The 21,928-nt window shown below is 42.7% G+C and overlaps 1 protein-coding gene across 24 annotated transcripts in view; it reads right to left on the bottom strand.

The window, feature by feature from the left end:
• The window catches only part of MADD (MAP kinase activating death domain), a 76,598-nt gene extending 55,968 nt beyond the window's left edge, over window positions 1–20,630 (bottom strand). For 23 of the 24 annotated variants that reach the window (XR_011324832.1, XM_069784568.1, XM_069784584.1 and 20 more), the window contains exons 1-3: window positions 20,468–20,630; window positions 5,939–6,131; window positions 2,521–3,135 (exon numbers count right to left, since the gene is read on the bottom strand). Coding sequence is in view for 23 of the 24 variants with exons in the window: in XM_069784568.1 (XP_069640669.1) it covers window positions 2,521–3,135; window positions 5,939–6,000 (677 nt within the window). In the remaining variant the exon portion in view is untranslated. Of the gene's footprint in view, window positions 1–2,520; window positions 3,136–5,938; window positions 6,132–12,974; window positions 13,072–20,467 lie in introns of those variants that run through there. The other variant, XM_069784569.1, reaches the window with a different exon arrangement.
• Between the last annotated feature and the right edge of the window lie 1,298 nt (window positions 20,631–21,928).

Below are 21,928 nucleotides of genomic sequence, written 5' to 3'. Positions count from 1 at the left end.
CTGAAGCAACCACTGTGGGGAAGTACAAATCTTTCTGTGGCACGAATCAACACAAGTAGGTCATTTCCACCTGAGAGTTCATTCATATATTTAAAGGGTTCAGTTAGGTCCAGATCTCTGAAGCTCTCTCATAGCCCTGGTGCTTGAAATGCAGCATGCACATAGGATACTCCCATATCTCTTCCAGAATTGTGGGTGACTGATTGATTGTAAGATTCTGCTTCCAGCAGTCCTACAAACCTTTGCAAGAATAGGAACTAAACCTGAGATAACAGAAATACACCACACCAAGATCTCCCAGCTTTTTGGCATGATAAAGTACTCTTTTTCATCCTATCCTGAATTGCATTGTATCATTCTTAAGAGCTGAATAACCTGTGGCAGAAGTGAATGCATTTCAGCTGAGAATATAAATTTCTTAAGGCTGTCTAGAAAGCATTTAGGTACCTTAGCAAAATAAGCAGCCATTTTTCCCCACGCTAAGCTAGCAATCTGCAAACTTGCAGCTCGCAGACGGGCTGGCCAAAACGCCTATAAAGCATTGCTCAGGGCCTTCAGAGCTTCAAAACTTGAAACTGGGTCTGACAAGGGAAGCAAAGTGGCTTGTCCACTTCAGCCCTTAATGCTGTAGCACAGTGAAGGCTGCAAACCTGCTGCAGCCATTTTGCAAAAAACTTCAGCCTGATAAATATCTTCAGTTACAGTAACAGATCCCTTAGAATGGTATGGGCTCAAACTAGAGGTTCTATCTTACAGTTCAAAAAAAAAAAATTAAAGAAAAAGAAAGATGATGATGACATGGAGGCTTCAGAAAGGAAGAAAAATTAAGAGAAATTTGGAGGGGCCAGAAGAAGGACAATTTGAGATACATCTCTCAGGAACTGTGATGCTTCTCATCCTCCGCTCTTCCTTCAGCTGCTTGTAATGCGCAGGACATTAGGTTCTTAACAGGCACGCTCAACCTTTTGCAGGCTGTAAGGATTCAGTTTCACCTTTATTCTGCCACCACTTCAAAACTATTCTACTTTTCCAGGTCATGGCTTGCACGCCACGTGGTAATTCAAACCTCCTGCTGTACTTTTCCCAGAGATGTATGCTTAGCATTCCTTCTCTTGCCCTCCTCATCTGTCACTCAGTTCTTCTCTAAGAATTATATCCAACAAGAGCAAATTTTTCAAATACCATATGCCATTCAAACATTGGAATACTTTAGCACCCCTTTCAAAAATCAGATGAGCTCTCAGAGTTGAGGAAGATCATGAAAATTAGCTTTTTTTCTGCCTCAGTAATTATCAGACTAAACCAAGTGACAAAATAAGCTCCCTTAATACATATTTCCATTGGGGGGGGGGGGGAGTTTTGTTCTGACAGAATCATTTTCCCCCAACAGTCAGTGGATTCAGGTGATAAATCTGCTAATTCAGGAGTCAGTCATAAGCCCAGGGCACTCTCCTAGAACTATTCCAGGACAGTAACCCAAGAAGTAGGCTACTGCTCTGTGAACGGGACAGATTTCCCCTTTCATGCAAAATGTAAAGAGCTTATAAAGATGAAAGTGATAGATGTCGTGTCATTTTTTGCTTTTGACAAGTTTAATTTGGAGCATACCAAGTTACTTAACTCACATTATGAGCCATCTCACAGCCCCATCGCTCTTACTATTATTGAGATAATCCTCTCCTTCTCCAGAGATTCATTTTATATTTTCTCTTTTCAGTTAGCATATTAGAAAGGAAAATATCATTCTGGAATGTAGGTGTCAGGCACAATAGCACAGATATACATCCATGACTGATATAAAGACATTGTTCCTTCTGACCCTACAGCGCAACAGCTTTTGTTACATACCCAACATTATAATAGCAGATATGCAAGATTACTACATTACATTAAAAATACACCAAATTGCTGTTAATTTGCTGTTACCAACCCCCATTCCCATATGCCTCCTAGACAACTCCTTTGTTTTCTATCTCTCCCCCCTCTCCCCTTCAAATATTGTACTTTGATCTCTTTCAGCCGTTCCTGCTTCTCTAGTCTTTTCTCTCCCACGCTGAAGTTCAGATTGTTTCACAAGCTCGTTAAGCATACTTTCATCATTTCCCTCTTGCCCCAAGTGGAGATTCTCTCTGTTATTTCTTGGCTGTTTCTAATTTGCCAGAGAATCAGTCCTGACGTACACCACCACAGAGCTTATATGCCAATGCAACAATAACAGCATCAGTGCTCAGCTTCAGAAAAGATCATGCTCAGTCAGTTGTTAGCAAGATAGTGCCTCCTTATGTGTATCAAAAATAGAAATCATACCAGGTTACAGAATCACACAGAGAAGTTTTAAAGAAATCATCACCAAAATTTCCTTTTCCTACTATGATCCTGGGTTAAAACAGCAAAAAGATCAACCATTGGTGTTTGGCTGCTCCTACAACCACACCTGTAGCCACAACTTGCCATGCAGACAATTGCAGCCCTGGACACAAACAGTAGGAGGAAAAAGTTCTTTCTTCCCCCTCAACATACCTCTGCACCCCACGAGGAATCCCCAACTTCTTGCCCAACAATCTCTCACTACAGCAGTCCACAAGTCTCTTGAGGGTGTACAGACACTCACGAAAGGTGGAAAAGAAGGGATAATGACTAAGGATGCACAGAGAAGTCAGAGTGCTGTTCCGAGAGCGATGGCTGCCTTTGGCCAGCCGCTTACTGCGTGGTGATCGAGTCACATCTGGGGTAGACTCTGTACTTGGAGCCTGCAGTGAAGAACCACCCTCCGAACTCTCAGTGCCCACTTCCTCTTGGGGTGCAGATGCATCCCCGGATTTGGGGATTTTCTGTCCCTCCCGAGCTCGATGCGCCCCTGTGCTTTCTCCCTTCTCCTTAGGTACTCGCTTCTGGAAGGAGCGGTAGAAGTTGACACAGATTCCATAGCGAATGACACCTGTATCCTTGTCTGTGAGCGTGAAGACAAAGGAAGTGTCATCACGGAAGCTCATGCGTTTTTGCCGCACACTCAGGCATCCTTCGGGCTGGCAGAAGAATACAACATCAGGTGGTAGAGGAAAGTCCACATGGTCTTCTAGAGGGTAACGTCGCAGCAGTTCAGGAGTCTGAGCAACACTATCACTACTCGGCTGCCTACAAAAAAAGCAAACAAAACCAACATATATAGTTGACTAATGCCAATAAAAATCTTTGGCATCTCCCTACTAACATGTCAGAAGCCTGCGGGCTCAGCTTCATCTTTGTTTCTTCTCTCCCCCACTATCCAGGGAAAGCACAGCTTCCCAGTCACTAGCCTCAATGCTCAACCACTAGCACAAGGCCACAATTGGAGAGAGGTCAAATAAAGAAGTCTGTACCATCATTATCAAGGCCCAACAAGGAGCCTGTTCAAATTTGACCAAGAAAAAGACTTTCAGGAGTATGTTGTTCCCAGAAGAACATTGTATTGTCATGTTTCCCTGACTTTGATTTCCAAAATTAATTTAACTGCACAGGTCTCTGGGGTAGGAGACCAACTTGGGTAGGAAATACACTGTCCCTCTCCAAATATACAGTCAGATGAAACCCCCCTGGATTTCAGCCATTTATGAACAAGATGAAAAATTAAATGAGAAAATCCAGTATCAATTCCTAATTGGGAAAAACAAGAATTTACTAGGAAAGAACTCAGACAAATGGTGGAATGAAATGGACCTCATCCTGTAAAATTTTCATTAAAAAGTTCCAGCAACAATAGATATATCTATTTCTGTGTTTCATTTCCAAGTTGGATTTGAAGTGTAAGTTACTATAAAAGCTGTGTAGTAATATGCGGACCTATTTAACACTGTGGCTCATCAACCTTTGTACCACAAATCACTAATGGAACACAAAGACAGAAAAGTGATACTGTTTATTCCTAGTTTTCCACCAGAAGAACAGATTCTTTCAAGGTATTAACTATCTTCCTACTACTAGTCTTCCATGAAAGTTACTGAATAACTGCAAGAGAAATAGTTTGAGATCCACAAAGTAAAGGAAGAAAAATATGTCCCCAGAACAACCTCTCTTTGGTTTGACCCCTTTGCTATAAAGTCTGATCTCTCACCATTTTCTGAAGTAATTAGCATTTATTTTCATGTTTAATAAATGAGATGTAGGAGACCTGGCTCCATCATCACTCTCCTATGGGATTTCATACAAGACATTCTCTCACCTTGATACTTTAGATATGCCCATCTCAAAATATAAATAACACTTGCTTTTTTTCTTATCTGAGAGGTGAGAAAACCCAAACATGTAGTAATACAATGTTTGTAATTTACAAAAGAAAATCACTGGTATAAATAGCTCTGCTGACTAATTCTCCCAGACTAATACTTTATCAAAGAAAAAGTAAAAATGCTTTAGTAATAAAGTATAAATTGGTAACGAAATTTATACTACCTGTACAGTTAAGTACTGAAATACTGTAAAAAAAAAAAACCTAAAAAGCTATTATATATTAGTGGACACAACTAACATATCATCTGCTGAAGAAGAAATGTCAAATAATGCTGGTACTGTTTAGAGAGTCTATTTGGCACTAAATGGTTAAAAAAAAAGTAATCAACAAAGTACCAGTGAATATATCATCAGTTCATGCCTTTGCAGTAATATTAGCTACAGAGTCTTCTCAGACATTTAGAAAATTTGCATCTAATAAAAGGGAATACTTCCAAAAGGCATTGCTATTTGTGCACGGTGGATAACAAGATGTAATGGTAAAGGCCACACGGAGCTCGTAAGGACTTTGCATTAGAAGCTACTTCAGTCAGCTCCATCTCTTATCATAGGCATTTGTTGAAGTGCCTAATGAGACAACAGACCTCTGAACATTAGCACTCTAGCTACCACTGCCCAGCAGAAAGCAAGAGAACTGTAGGAGTCCAGAAGTGATGCTAGCAAATTTCTGAGTGAGAACATCAGACACCATAAGCATCACTGGAGCAGGCAGTTAACACTTCTTCCTCCTTTTCCTAGCTGGTGACATACATATGGAAAACTTGGTTATTTTTCTACAGACAATAAGACATAATTAAACTATTAAATTATTCTGTCCATAAAATACAATAATAAAAATAATTATTACTTAGGATTATGTCATTTCCTCAACTTAGCCTATTTAAATATTGCACTCAAAGTATTCTGAAAAGAAAGTGGGAGGTAAAGCAATAGGCTGATGCATGTAAACCACTGATACTTAGAAATGAAAGTAAAATAGACTTTGGAACACACCCATTAAACAGACTGGCAGAAAGTTACTGCATAAACTCCAAATAAAGAAAAATAACATTTACTGAGCACCTGTGTCTTTGACAAACAGCACACATATCAACCCTACATTTCATACATGCTTTAAGTAAATAAGCATAACATTTTATCTATTGATAGTTAATAAGACTTTAAAACAAGAAAGCATTCATGTCATTCCTATGAGGATAAATGAGTATTAGAGGGAGAAACAGCCAAGTAAGGCAAGTTCCAGATTATTTTTTTTTAACTGAGTTTACAGACTGCACTTCAAAAGCTAGAAAAGTAACCCCAAACAAGTATTTTATTTGCATGTGGCTTTCAGTATTTTCAATTTGTGAACCCCTCTACCCTGATGCCAGTAGAAGCACAGAAGTTCAGACACATAGGCTACTAGACAGTCATATATAAACTGGCTGTTCTTAGTCACCCTTTGCAGACCCTTGAAAAGGAGTCTAAAGACCACAAGTTAAAAAACTTTGGCTGCACTAGTATCTTTCAAAAAGTGCCCTGACCCAAGTAGATGCTCCCATTACTGTAGCATTCTTCATGTATTCCAGACAGCACTTCCTCAGCACCAAGCAAGGCTTCATCAACGGATGCTAGGCTATTTATCCCCACTCTACCGCCCAAGCAAAGCAGTGCTGAGACTCTTTTACATTACCTGGCTCCAATGATCACAAGATAGTCGAGTAACCGAGGGCAGATTTTCTTTTTCTGCACCATTGTCCTTGATGCCCCTCCCTATGTCATCTCAGTGAATTTCTCTTCATCAGTCCAGTAGCCAGTTATCCAGTCAGCTGTGATCAACTGCCCTGGGGAACAGAATCTGCTTGGAACAATCTGGCAAGGCCAACCTATGATCAAGAAAAGCAAGAGTGTCAAAGGCACAATCAGGAATACCAAATACATGGTAGGCTACCTCATGACCTTAATTACATTCCCCAAAAGCCTCAGTGTTCTGTGCAGTCATGGCCATCCACAAATCTCCCTCTTCATGAGTATAAAACCACAACCACATGCCCACAAAAGCAGAGAGTTGAAAAACACACAAAAAAGTACAAGAGGATCTCAAGGAATACCACAGACAAACAAAGCAGCATATCACTGGCAAAAAATTATTCATTAAATGGTTCAAGGCAAAAGTATTGTTTAGGCAAAACCCTGGGATTCCTACAGTGCTTGGGAAAGGAGCTTTAACTGGCAATTCTGTACTATTAAACACAAATGAAGAAACAAATGCAACCTGAACTTTAGTTGTCTGATAAACAGAATAACTAAAGAAAGGGTAATATCAAGAGAACTCCAATTTGATATAATGCACCTCACCCTCCCAAACCTGGATGTGGCCTAGAGCAAAAATGATCTCCACAATCCCCTACGACTGCGATGTCTTAACACTTTGGTGAAGATATAGAACCACAGTTCTACAGGACTGCCGTTTGCAATAGCAAAAGTGTTTCTTGTAAATCATACTGTTTCTTTCACTTACTTTATTCAATTCCACTTATCTTGTGTATCTTCACTATTTACTCTTGATACCCATGCCTCCAATTGCTAGTTTCTCTGCCCATTTTATAATAGAAAAGACCTCTTGGCACAATTGGTACTTTACTGCAGCATTACTATTTGTCAATAACTATGCTTAATAGACATCCAGAATTCAGTAAGCAATGTAAAATTCTTCTTTTCAATCCCACCATTCATACTTCATTGAATTCATGAAAGAAAGGAGAAAAAAAAAATGTTAAAAAGTAATCAAGTTCCATATTACAATGTTCCCTACCTACGTTTGAAAACAATCTGAAAAGAGAAATTTTCTGAAATAGAAAGTTCTCAGAAACTCTCAGAGATGCTCAAACTGTACACAAGTTTACTGAGCATCCCAATGAAAGCATTAACAAAGTTATTTTATATTTTAAAAATTGAACTGATTGCCTTTTGGGGCATATTCAGAGTAAAGCTTCTATTTCAATTCATGTTTAATCCAAAGGCTACGTCATGGTTTAACCCCAGCCAGCAACTAAGCACCACGCAGCCACTCACTCACTTTCCCACCCACCCAGTGGGATGGGGGAGAGAATTGGAAAAAAAAAGGTAAAACTCGTGGGTTGAGATAATAACAGTTTAATAGGACAAAAAGGAAGAAACTAATAATGATAATAGTAACAATAATAAAATGACAATCATAATAAAAGGATTGGAATATACAAAGAAGTGATGCACAATGCAATTGCTCACCACTCATTGACCAATGCCCAATCAGTTCTTGAGCAGCGATCTGCCCCTCCCGGCCAACTCCCCCCAGTTTATATACTGGGCATGACATCACATGGTATGGAATACCCCTTTGGCCACTTTGGTTCAGCTGCCCTGGCTGTGTCCCCTCCCAACTTCTTGTGCCCCTCCAGCACTCTTGCTGGCTGGGCATGAGAAGCTGGAAAAATCCTTGACTTTCGACTAAACACTACTCAGCAACAACTGAAAACATCAGTGTGTTATCAACATTCTTCTCATACTGAACCCAAAACATAACACTATACCAGCTACTAGAAAGAAAATTAACTCTATCCCAGCTAAAACCAGGACAGGCTACCACAGGATTCAGAGAATTATTATTACTGTACTAAAATCTTTCAGTTCTGCAGCATAAAGTTTAGATTTTATTTCCATAAAAGTATAACAGATTTACTAACAACCTGTAAATCTCAGAAAATTAGGTAATTTTCTTGATGTTTCTCTCATTACTTCACAACCAAAAGTTAGTTAAAGGCACTGTAACTGTCAGCATCTTGCAATCACGTTCAAAGTCTAGCAACATATTTGCTTTTTTCCCAGCTTTTCACATTCCAGATTCAGAGTTGGGGAACTTTATTCATTAGCCCTGCAAATACCATTAAGAACACAAACACACAAAAAAGTATGTATATGATTTATCAAAAAAGGATAATCATATTAGTCAGTAAGTATTAATTATGGAATAATAAACTGAAAGAAACCTTAACCCTCACATACACAAAATCCCACATTTTGTAAGACTTCGTGGCATGGTTTTAGTAGATCCTCAATTACAGTCACTGTAGGTTCCTAACTGACAGCACTGTAAATTACCTTCTCTGGGCAGCAATACTTTAATAAATTATCTTCTCTGAACAACAGAGAAAATACAAACACAGGAAGCAAAGTTCCCGCTTCCTCTTTTTAATGATATTATTGAAAACATTGTAGAATCTGTCCTGCAACAGCTCTCGATCCAACATATTCTGCAAATATCTTGGCAGATAAACTCGAAAGGAACAAGATGAAATTGGGATGATCAAGTGGATCCTTTTGCCTTCAGTTTGAAGAACTACTTTATCTGTTTTCTTTCCAAATCACTTTACCCAGAACTCTTTCAGGAACTCATTCTTCAGTTACAGATATGGGCACAGGAACAAGTTACCATGATGTAACCTAGAAGTATGACTTCGAGGAACTTCTGCTACTCAGTGGTAACCAAACATATGTTCTTCCTCTATTACAGAGACTATCCTACCCCTCAGTGAAGGTGGAGAAAGTAAACTGCATTTACAATGGAGTAAAAGTATATGCAATGACTACAGAGTAACTGAGAGGCTACAAGACCACAACCTTACCTTACCTTTCAGTAACTTGTCCATACCCTGTGGTTTTTCTCCTATTCTCTAGCCTGGAGAACATCTCTTATGACTGCAATTCATTACATATCTTTCCCACAGTTCTGCAAAGGAGCTAGTGAGGTATGCAATATGAAGACCTCCATCAAAACCATAAGATTTTCAAGAGTATCTGAGCAGACCAGTACAAGGAACATATGCAGGGCTTCTGATGTCCCTGGAATGGCTGAAGCTGCATCCTAGTGATGCCATACATCAAAGTTTCTGTCAGTTTTTTAAAAAAACTCTGAGCGCTTTCTGAGATTTCTGATTTCTACTGCAACACAGGGAGACCAGACTGATGCAGATATTCTGCAGGGGCTCCTACAGTCTCCTTTACTTGGTTACTTATTCTTAACAAGGCCATAGTTACAGCGAGACATAAGAGGACACAGGTTTTCTTTTGGAAAATGAAGTTTTGTTGGATTGGAGTGAGAGGTAGGAGAATTAGAACCACGTTTAGTTTTTTTGCCTTCCCTTATTCAATCTCTTGCTTCTCCAGAGATCTAGTAATGGCTAATGACAGCAATTAAAGAGCAATAGATCAATATTTGCTGGAACTCATCTTCCTACTCCTGGTTGGAGTCAGACACCACAGTTGATGGTCTGTATAAACCAACACAAACAGGCATTACACTCCTGCCTCTTTCTCCCTATCTGCCAAAAGCTTGCTTTCAAGCCAGTGTCATTCCCTCCTCTGTGCTGGCAGAAGTGCTCGTGCAGTCACATGGTGAACCAGATTGTAGAATTGATATGGACTAAAACTAACAACCTCACTTCCCTCCCTTGCCACTTTTGTTTTTACTAGCTTATTTCTATTATTTGGTTCATCAAGTGGCCACACAAATGCTTGTGCAGGCACAAAGAAAAGCTAGGAGTGAGCAGCTAAGGGAACTGGGAAAACTTGATTGAACATAATATCATCACAGAACTACAGATGACAGTTTCTCTACAGGCAATAAAGAGGTAAAGTAGTTTCTTTCTCAGAGATTTGCTATTATCCTTCCTCTTGCTCCTAGATTTTACGGACTAAGTACATTAGAACAGAAAGCAATCAAACAACTAAGAGATACTTCCATTTCTTCTATCATGTTGGCACTTGGACCTGAACTGAGAAATTATCTTGACTCTAAGATGGTACAGGTTTTGACATTGATAGCCTCTTCTCTCTCTCAAGCTGCTTTAACTCTAGGTTGCTTTTTCTGAAAAGGTCTTCTGCAGTGTGCTTTTTCTTTGCAAACATCTTGGAACCAGCCCTTTGAAGGCTGAATCCTCAAGCAACGCTTGAGAAGAAACTTCCTATAACTTCAACTCAAGAAAAGGAGAAAAATAAAGAAGTGAAGGCCACCACAGAAACATACTGCACAAACATATCACGTATCAGAGCACACCATAATTTAAATAAGCACTCATACGGATGGTGAACAGGCTGGTGAGAACTAACACTACCCACGAACTGTAGCAGGTGTCAGCAATACTCATGAACTAGTAGAAATTGGCACAGTAGCCTAAACGCAAAGACAAAGGCCAGAGCCAGCACTAACCCACGGCCTTCCAGTAACTCGAGACAAAAAAAGGGTTCAAAACAACACTTCTATTACTGGCACTACTCTACATTTCAAAATTCCCCAAACACCCACGTTACAGGTTGTAGCACAACTTCTTCAAGGATGATCTGCATGGCATTCTGCAATTTAAAGTCCTCCCAGAAATAAAAGTCTATATAAACACACACAAACACTCATGAAAAGCACCACACCACAGAACAGATATGGTAGTGTGAAAGAACTGCAGCAGGGTTTTTATCAGTTTAGAGCCATCTGTGTCAGACCGATACCCAGCATTAGACCCAAGAGACATGAATTGTGCAGCACCCCTGTCTCATCTACCCCTTGGCGTCTTCAGTCTTTTTAAAAGTGTCTAGAAAGAAGAGACACAAAGGTAGAGGAACAAAGTCATTTAGTCAAAGAATAACTTGAACACAACAAACTGTCAACCCAACTTAGCTCATTTACAGTCATTTTATTCACACAGAAGCTTCCAGCTTTGATAGGCCAGCCTTACACTCAACTGTGTGATAGTCAGCAGGTATTTAAATCATTGCTTGAAAAAATTATACAAAAGACAGTAGTTTATTTTTCAACAGGCAGATGTTAAGCCTTGCTTTTCTTGCAACTCTTCAATAATTTAGGATGGTACCGGAAAGGCCTCTCCTTAGCCATTATCTCCAGCTTTTATCTGGTACAAGGATCATACTGCACAGTCCACCAGTGCATGGATACCTTTAGAACATAAACCAGGGTCATACAATTCAATTTACTAACCGAGTGAAAAGCATACAGTGAGACATTAATTTCTAAGAGAAAAAAAGAGGAAGTCATGAAGGAGACGCAAGAATTACAGGATAGAAGCCACATGAATTCTGGTTCACTGAAATCTCACCTTGCAAAAGACCAGATTTCCAGCCATGTCCAAAAGGAACTAAATTTTCAGTTCTAAAATGTCCTTGGAACATCTTGAATTTCTACTTATTCTCAGCCAAGACAGTCTGTACTCAGTTCAGATCTATAGCCACTATGCCTGACCTTAGTGCATTGTTTACTGTGAACTCAAGTTCCATACCAATTGGACTAAACTGAAAGCTGATACAAACAGGGCCAGGAGTTTCAGTGCCCACTTTTTGGTTGATTTATGTTTCCTTTTCTCACATTACACACCTTGAGCACGCTGAGACAGCTATCTGCTAAGCTATGAGAAATAGGTGCAAGTACCTGAGGACCAGCCAACCTCACCTGTGTGGCCAGGAACCCCACTTAACTCACTGTAGAACTAGAATCAACACAGTCTGAACCACAATATGAACCATTCATGGTAGCGTTGACCTGTCTTTAGACATTTTAATAATCTTTATAGAATCTTTACCACTGAAATTTTGGTTACTTCTTCTTCCAAGTCTGTTTCAAGTGATTCCAGCCATTACCTCTGGTATAGCATGTACTATTTTTGCTCGTACTAAACTTGCAAAGAAGCAGACAAGCAGTCCCCATTTCACAGAAGCCATTTTACACTTTCTCTGCTTAACAGCTATATTAACAGTAACACTGCTAGTAGTTTTATACTTAAAAATATGCAACATTCTAGGAAGCCCATTATCCCTATTATCCAGATACTACAGTGGTTCTACTAACACCAGAAACACAGATGACAGCGCAGGTGAGTTGAGAACACCTCCCCTTCTCCAGAGCTTGACAGAAGCTGGAACAATTTCTAAAGTCAGACCTGGATGGACTTGCTATACTGGTGCAGCTGCTTTGTGTGTTACTCTCCACCTTGGCAAGGCAGCAGTGCATGCCAATGCTGTGACTCTTAAAAAGATACTAGCACTTTCGCACCAAAGAAGAGGGGAAAAAAAAAACCAACAAAAAAAAAAAAAGGGGGGAGGCATTTTCAAAGCATTGCAAGCATGCCTACAACAGCCAATGGCATATTTAGCTAATATGGTTAGTCTACAATATAGGTGTGGTTCTGCAAAATGTCTAGGGATAGTTCCAAGCATAAGCAATCAGCCAGTAGAGAACAGGACTGCAGGCAGATTCTAAAAGCATCCTCCCTGGAGCACACTTATCACTTGAGTCAGAAAGAGTTCCTTACAGATAAAACAGCAGAGGCATTCCAACTGTTTCCACTTTCCATCTATCCAGAAAGCTCAAGGAAAAGCACAGAATAAATCAGATTAAAGAAAATTAGAGAATGGATTGTGAAAACAGTTTTTGGTATTACAAAAAGATGTCCTTGGAAGCCCTTCTGAAGAATGATAATAATTTAAAGATCTCTTCCCTTCCTACTACAGAATGATATTATCTCTTTGCGTTCTGAAAACAGTACTGACACAGCCAAACATCTTTAGCCTCCATGTCAGCCTTCCAGAGGAAAATGGAGGTAGCATGGACAGGGATGCCAACAAATAGACCGATCATGACCAGAACTAGTTCACAAACGGGAGTATCATGCCACACAGACAGGAACCTTTTTGCAGCATCAGAGAGCAAAGCTGGACTGATTCAGGTTCTCGGTTGCTATAGTGACAGATTTTCCCATCCTTGTCATCTGCTGGCCCTTCAGCGTTGCCTCCTCTCTCCCCCTGCTTCAGCCAAATGCTTGGCTAAAGCAGCCTGCTCGCTGTACGTGCAAGACCACGCAGTCGCCACACATGCACATGCTGTGAAGACAGACTCGCAGGTAATCTGATTCAGATCAATCTCTATAGCAACCCAATCTTTAGTCCCTAGATCTTAGCCTGTTGGGTCTATTTATAGAGCAGCTGCAGCCGTGCTCCACCCCCTCCGCTCCGCTACCAAAGCTCCCAGCACTGCCCACACTACAAATAAGCTTCTCCCCAGCACAAGGGCTGCCCACAGCCAATGCTGAAACATACCCCTTCTGGCACCTCCGGGCCCGTGAGCTAGGTGACGGCATAGTATCTGCAACACATTGAACGCCTCCCCATTGGTGAGGTTTTCCATATCCACAAATACTACAAATATCAGAAGTCATTATTGCTCGCAGAAAGCTCAGTACCAACAGCAGCGGACAAAATCTGCTTATTCAGGTACCCACAGGATGCTTCCACAGATATCCACGGCAGCTGCTCCTTTAGTCTTGCAGAAAAAGGACATGCAAAAGGACGTGCGAAGCGTGCCAATGCAAAGGTGCAACCCTAATAGGAATTTGCAGGCAGCAGCAAAGGCAAAGAAGTGGTCCCAGCAGCACCTGCCCCACAGAAGCACAGCTGTACCCACCAGCAGATATTTGAAAACCATGCGGCTGGGACATTCATCTACTAATTGTTTAAAAAAAAAAAAAAAAAGAAAATACAAAAAGAAAAATCAAGACTGAGGCCTTGAATGAGCCATGAGAGATAAGCATGTGAGAAAGAACGGTATGCAAATAACTGTTATCTATTTCATTCTACTACACTCTTGGGGAAAACCATCAACAATAAACTAATGCAGGAGAAACATACACTTTTACAGTACTCGCTAACAGGAAGGAGATGACAGATTTTCGCCTCAGCCCTAGTACATTTTGCACACTGCAATTTAGGTTAAAGACCTTATTCTCCTCCCCTCCTTTACTGCCTGAAATACCTCTCTCGTGATCCTCCCTGCAGCTCCTCATAGTGCAGGGCACGCAGAGCACCACTCACCATCTTCTCATAGAACATAAATTCTGGCATAAAAACCCTCTGTCAACCCAGCCAGTTCTCTTGCTCTACACTGTTCAAATTTAAATTCATCTTTTATTTAAAAATAATATCCAGAGATTTGCATGACAGAAGAGTAACACAGGAGCTTTGGCTCCCTGCCCTTCACTCTTTTCAAGTCTGTCCTTCCCCCCCCCCTTGTGCAACGTCACCATCACAAAATAAAAGAGCCTTCTCACCTATTTCTACCTCATCAGCTTTTCATCAATCCTCAAAACTCCAGTAGCAGCCGCTCGTACACTTTGCAAGGAGGCAGGGGAACGGCAACTGAAAACCTCAAAACCTACACAACACCCCCGAACTGAATTAGCCTCACCGTCTGCAACCACTATGGCAGTACATTCTTTTCTGAACCAGAACTGTTTTCGGCTCAAGTTTTGAGCTGAGTGAGAAACTTTCTTGCTGCTTTTGAGCGCAGCCTAGACAGACCCCAGCACCCATAAGATGCTTCCATTCCCAGCCCTCTGCCCAGTTCCCGTTCGAGAAGCAGGCCACAGTTCCCGTAACACAGGCACCAGCAGGTTTTTTTTCCAAAAGCCAAACACTGCAAATATACAGCCATAAAAAATTAACAGGAAAACAACAAAGCGTGTGACATTTACATTGAGAGAACTGCTGGATGCAGCTGCAACTGCTAAATTATTCAGTGCTCTCCCCTGCCACCATGCCTCCCCAGCCACAGTAAGCAGCTCTAAGCAAGGAGCTCAGAGAAGAGACTTGTACAAGAGGACAGCGGGTAGAAAAGACACACCGCAGGCAAACAGCGAGGAGTGCACCAATGACTAGTGGCTTCTCCTCTCACATAGGTTTCAAGCTATTCAACTCCTCATTTAACAGGTGACATCACTCATGGCATCACCAAATACAGGCACATTCAACTCTCCTTCCTGGAGATGGGCCCCATGGGGACAAATGACAGGCTTGCTGGGATCTTGACAATAAATTCCAGCTGTTTATAAGGCAGAAAAGGGGGGACACTCACAAGCAGTGTGGAAACACACTGAAACGTTGCTCAGGATAATGAGAACTGGAAAATAAAGAGAAGTATTTGAAATAACCCAGTTATTTGGCTGCTGTTAGCACCGCAGAGCTGGTACTCAGAGCCTCACATCTGTTTTGCCTTGTCTTAGAAACACCCAGCCTGTCTTCCTGCATGTGCGACCTGCCCTGTTATTCCTTCCCTCCACACGCCTTCCCCTTCTCTCCATCAACACTGTGGAAGATCAGAAATTCCTACTCTCAAACCAATCCCACTATTAATTTTGGTGATAAATCATAGTACCAGCTGGTCAAAACCAAAAGGAAGTCAAAGATAAGAGCCCATTTTTAATCTGCTAAAGCTCTGCAACGTGACAAGCGCGTGTTTGGCAGACTCACCCACGTGTAAACACTGGGGGAAGGAATCTCAGGGCGAAGAAGGGATAGGAACCACCTCAAGGGACGGTTAGGGCCCGCAAGTGACAGAACAAGGGGTCCCGAGAGGACCTTCTGGACATCAGCAGTCACCACAGCAAAGGAAGGAGGGAAAACAACAACACCTGCTGGATGTGTCTGAAGAAAAATGAGAGAAAGAGGGGAGAAACGAGGTGGCCTAGAGGACCGAACAAGCACGCCTAGCTTGTAGCTCCAGCACAGCACAGTTTAACCGCTATCGAGTGGAAACACACAGAGACGGCAGCTGAGTGGCTCAGTGATCATGGCTGAAACAATTTTGACGAATACCGGTTTTAATTCCTAATCATCTTTATCACAAAAAGCACTCCTCTCCTCCTGCTATGTGACAAGATGCAAACGGGCAGAGGCAGAACTCCCCATCTCCTGTCACAAGGACCTTTCCAGAGCAAGTACAATATACCTAGGCAAGCAGAGATCCAGGGAAGCTGGTGTCAAAGCTATGGGCAAGATGACGATCAAACATTTGATACTGACAGCGGGAAATTCAGTTAGAATATAAAGGGAAGCAGGACACAACCAGGGTGCTGAGCTCACAGATGTGACTAAGAAAAGGAACAGCTTAAGAAAAAAAAGGCTGCTCTGCTCGTAAGATAACACACAGTTCCTGAAGGTCATCAGATATGTTACTGTCAATCTGGGTATCTTTGTCCCCTGTGTAAAAAAAACAAGGTTAATTTCCTGATTCTCACAAATACCACTTAGAACAACTGTTTAGAAATTAGTTACAAACAAAACAAAAAGGAGAGATCTGACAAACATTACATGATACATCAAAAGCAACATGACAACTAGCCCTTTTTTGAGGGCTGCCCCTGCTGTGAAATACTGAAGGCTGTGGGAGAAACAGAAAACCATGAAACTTTGTTCCTTGCTGCTACACTGATGCATTATTTCTCACAGTGACCTGAAAATGCAACAGTCTCTCATTTAACCACAATGCCTAGGAACACAGCACGAGAACTGCCTCAGCATAGGTAGTTTAGGCATACATAAGCAGCACTTCTTACTTTTAAATCACTGTAAGGGCCCTGCTAGTCACGGTGATTAAAAGTAAACACAACCTCTCACAATTCAGTGGTTTCTGGGCACCAAAATGCATGGCCTCCCCATTTAGGAGTTCTCTGTTATAAAGAGATTTTAGAGCTCCTGGCAGTATGTCGTTCATTTCTTCAGAGTTTTGCTGGGTTTGGGGTTTCAGTTGGTTATTCTAGTTCCAAGAGACAAATCAGGAGCATGCTTCTCAATCATCAACACTAATTTTCATGTGGTCCTGACAGGTTTAAAGGCCTCCAGTGACAGAGACTCTAATCACTCCAAAATTATTTTCTAGCTCAGGCAACAGAGCAAAGACCGGCTGAATTATACAGGCTCAGTTAGAGAGAGTGAACAACAGGTCACTGTAACAGTTTTTCATGGCTCTCGAGGTGGAGAAGGAAAAGCAGCAAACCCTTCCGTCATCAAAAGAAATCTCACAATTATTCCACAGATTAACAGATTATCCCACTAAAAAATATTCCCTTCTAACTGACGCCTCATGCTCCTTATTTTTATTTCACTTCATGTCTCGTTAGGTCAATGACGATGCTTTTCCTTCATGAAAATTTATACCTTGAGATAGATGGAAATTGCTTAAACTGGGGAAGTGGTATTAACCTTGCATATCAAGCTCTTTCATTCTTGTTTCTAAATCCTTTCCTCATTGCTGCAAATCCCAAATCAGTAGCTATATTCTGTATTTTCTACTAGTGCGTTGAATAACTATGCTAAAACCTTTTTGCTAAGGGGCTGCTGGGAAATTTAACACAGTATATCTTAAATGCAGGCACAGTAAGGCCAAAGGACATTTGCAGGAATTAATCTGGGTTGTAACATATGCATTGTCTGCCTCCGATTCCTTCCTAACGGAAATTAAGTGAAACATTCAAATCTGTACTTGGTTTTAACAAAAAAGTATCAATTCCCATCTTGTGAGCATGACAGCACTACCCACCTAGTTAAAAACCTACAGTGTGAAATGACAGCCAAGTCACTAAATTTTACATCATTTGTTATCCACTCTCATGCACTAAATCTCTAACAGTATTTTTTCTCCAAAAAAAGAAAGTAATTTCTCTAACAAATATATCTGGGAAGAAGTATCACAGAAAATCTATTAGCTCAAGTGCTGTAAATTAAAAGTCATTAACAGATTTATTCTCTTAGAATTCAGCAGTACTTGTGACTTGCTAATTTAATACCAGAAATTTTCATAAATATTTGGGTTTTCAACCGACTGATTGCAAAAGATATTAAATAGATCAGACTGAACATCTTTCCAGAGTATGTCTAGTATACCCTGTCTATACATAACTTGAATATTTGATACAGCTTGAGGTGAGAGGGGAAAAAGCTATAAATGATGAGCCTCTGTGCCCCTCACCCCAAGCCAGATAAAAATCAAAGCCAACATTAATTTAATTTAGGAAGATGATATGAACAAGTGTTTTAGTAAGACTTGAGATGCACTGATGCCTCCAGCACTTCTACTACACCATCAATCCTGATATTCTAAAAACTAAAAAGCTACTTTGGCTAGGTGGGCAAGGCTTAGTGTTAAAAATCCTTGAAACTTTTATTTCACTGTCTCCAAAATCCTTCTGAAACAGGCTGAAGTCGGACTTCATTACATACACACCCTGTCTGCTTTCAAAAGAGTTACAGAACGGTATCAACATTGAAGGAGAGGTTTGCCCTTTTTATGTTTTTCCATGAAAACTTTAAACCAGAAGACCTATTTTTTTGCCAGTTGCTACACAGCCTTTGGTTCACTACCATTCATGCCTTTGGTACATAACCCATACATCATAGAAATACATCTTGGACATATTATGCGTTTTGTATGGACAACATTCTTTCAGTGTGGACATTACTGGATGGGAAAAAGGAAAATAAAATTAGAACGGTTTTAAAAATAGTAATGGTGTGGAAACTAATGCAGTAGGACTCCGAAGCTTACAGCTTGAAAGCCGTTAATTTGGTAAAAACACAAAAGTCCAGACTTGCGATACAACTGCAGCACCGCTGGATAGGCATGTGCAACATCTTTTAGTGCAGACAAGGCTATTTTCCAAACAAAAGTGTTCTAGAGACTTGCTGATGATTTTGCATTTCATGAAACACACAGTAAGATGCTTAATGAGTGTATAAGTAATTCCAGGGTATATTAAATTGGGTCCAAAAGCTATGCATTTTCTAACAACACAACAGTAAAGCAAAAGAACTATTTTATAGCTGGAACGATCAATCAATTCAGTATTACATAACATGTTATGAGGGGATGGCCAGATTAGATCCCACAAAAACTACATTTCAGCTATGTTAGATGTCAGAGCTGCTCTCTCTCTGATGTGTCAGGATTGCAGATTTTCATTAGTGCTGAAAACAGCAAGTACTTCTTGTGCCCATCCAAAACAGTTCCAAGGTTCAAGCAGTATGAAGTCCAAAAATGGAGACACTTCCCAAATAACCTATATTTGGATGACTTTGGTTTGGTTACGTTACCCTGAAGACACCACAATACATCTTCCCACCCCTTGCTTCCGTCTACCAGTAGCATCCTTTTTGCAGAGAAGTGATGCTGCAAAGAGCACAGCAAGGACACTTGAGAGTATACCAACAGAAATGCTGACCCAGAGTTGCACTGAATGTAGAGAAAATGGCTGGCTTGCCTAGGGAAAGCACAGTGTATTGCCAGATTCACAGCTCTACCTTATCTCCGTGGGGCTGCGAATTTATAATGTATGTTATTTTGTGTATGTCTGAAAACAGCACGGTATATGGGTGAGTTGGGGGGGGGGAGAGAGAGAAGAAAGCCAGACAACAAACCAGTTTCCCCAAGGCTTATCATTTCCCTAAGCACTTCTTTATCGTGACTCCACACAAACAGTAACGCAGACCAAGCTTTCTTCCCCTCCTCCGCCTGAAAATATAAGTGAGCGACACAGCAAGGTGGCGACACCCATTTCTAAGGCGAAAATGCTCTTGATTTATAGGTTACTTCATGAGAAATTGCCCAGTATAAAGCGGATTTCCTATTCTATTGTCGCGGGGAGTAACAGGATCTGCTGTTTACAAACCAAGGAGCAAAAAGCACCTTTCCAGCCACATTACTGCAGCAAAATCCCTTCACGAAGCCGCACACCTAACCTCTTCGAAGGGGATCGGTCCGCTCTGCGTCTCCCTTCTACCTGCCCTAACTGTCCTGCGCGCTTCCTCCCGGCAGGGAGCGGGGAAAAGCCGCCGGGAGGCCCAGCCCCGGCCCGGCCCTGCCCGCCGGCCGCCCCGCTGTGCGGGAGAGGGGCCGGGCCCCGCGCCCTCACACACACCCGCCGCCGCCCGAGCCCCCTCCCCGGCCGGCCACGCCGCCATTTCCAGGCTCCCCGCCGTCCCCTGCTCAGCTGGAAACCCGCAAGCGACCCCCCCCCCATCCCACCACCTCCTCCCCAGGGGCTGCTGCCCGTTCCCGCCTGGGCACCGCTCCACCACCGGCCGGCTGCCGGCAGACCCCCCCCCCCCGCGGCGACAGCGCAGCACAACGGGCCATCATCGAGGCGAGCGGCCCCGCGCAACCCCGCCGGCCAGAGCCCCGGGAGGATGGGGCAGAGCTCGGCCGGCCCCGCTCCCCGCAGCGACGGGCCACCACCTCCGTCCCCTCCGAGCATTGACCTTGCGGAAGGGCTCGCCGTACCGGAGCATCCCCACAGCGCTCAGCCGGGCGGCGGCAGCAAAGCCCGGGGCGGGGCGGGGGGGTGCGGAATCTTACCGCCAGCTGTCCGGCTGCGGATCACCTCAGGCAGCTCCGCGCTCCCCTACCCGATACAGGCGTAGCAGCGGTGGGGCAGGCTCCCCGCTTTTGACCTACACACGCATCCCACCGCCTTGCGTACCGGCCCACAGGGGACGCAGACACGGGCAACCCCCCCCCCCCCCCCGCTCACCTGCAGTCCCGCCACCGCCCCCCGCCCGCTCTGCGCCGCCCGCCCGGTTCCGCACCGAGCGCCAGGAGCGAGACTCGCCACCCAGAGGGAGTGAGGGAAGGAGGGAGGAGCGGAGCGAACCACTCGCACCCGACGGCGGGGGGGGGGGGGGGGAGCGCTGCAGGTGGTTCGCGCCGCCGGTCGTCGCGCGGAAGGGAGAGCTGTGGGGGCGCGCGGGGAGGCGGCGGGCTGAAGGGGAAGGTGGCAGGGCGGGAAAAAAATCCTGTGGGGACCCAGCTCTTCGGACCGGGCTGCGTGGAGAGAAACTGGAACATTTCAGCCCCAGGAAGCTTTCAAACCTCCTCACAGCAAAGCCCGGCTCCGGGCCAGCAAGGCCGGCGGGAGGCACACGGATAAGGAAACAAGGAGATGAGTGCTGCGTACTTCCACCCTCAGCTACTTACTTGCTGATCTGCTACTGGCTTCATAACATTACAAGATAATTTGGTTATTAAAAGTTTGAGGTACAGCTTTTTTAATGCCTTCCAAGCTCCTATAAACCAGGACACGGTGCAACCAAATCTGTTTATTAACAAAACCAAAATTACTGAAGTAAACCCAAAATACAACCAGAACCGGAATGTAAGTATCTCAATGGTTTGGAAAAAAAAAAAAAAAAAAAAGGTGGAGAATAGTGAAATACTTGATATTCCACATCTATACTGCCCATTGTAGAGGAACTGGGATTTCAGAAATACACCCGTGTCTTCTTCCTCCCGCTGTCGATCTGAATAGACCATGAGCAAACACAGCTGTTGCATAAGGGTACAGCCAACAGGGAACACCTCCTGCAATTGCAGTTCAAGCACCCCATGATTTCTCCAGTGGCCGAGTTAGCAAAATCAGTTTGAAACAGATAGGGTACAGAGACTTGGAGCGGCAGGACTGAGCCTCAAGACTAGGTAGCATTTTGCAAATATAAAAGTACAAAGGGGCCACTGACCTCAAGGAACGTTCTTCCCCCACACCTGCTTACTTCAGCTCCCTGGGCTAAGCTGGGAAGCTGCTATAAAACAAAATAGCTAATTCTGTACTGATCTGCACTTTAAAACAATGAGAACATGAATATGTAAACAAGGAGCTTGTATTTGATTACATGATAATGAAAAGGGATGGAGAAGCCAGAGCCCAGGAAAATCACCATTTTCACCACTGCCATCAACAGCAACTTTATGGGTTGTATCTTGAAAATCCCTCAAATTTACATGCAGGTTTTCTCTTCAAATTAGTAAAAATGAGATGCAGCT

Source organism: Haliaeetus albicilla, chromosome 5 (genome assembly GCF_947461875.1).
Source record: "Haliaeetus albicilla chromosome 5, bHalAlb1.1, whole genome shotgun sequence".
In the NCBI taxonomy this organism is placed as follows: Eukaryota; Metazoa; Chordata; class Aves; order Accipitriformes; family Accipitridae; genus Haliaeetus; species Haliaeetus albicilla.
This window is presented reverse-complemented; position numbering and strand designations above follow the sequence as displayed.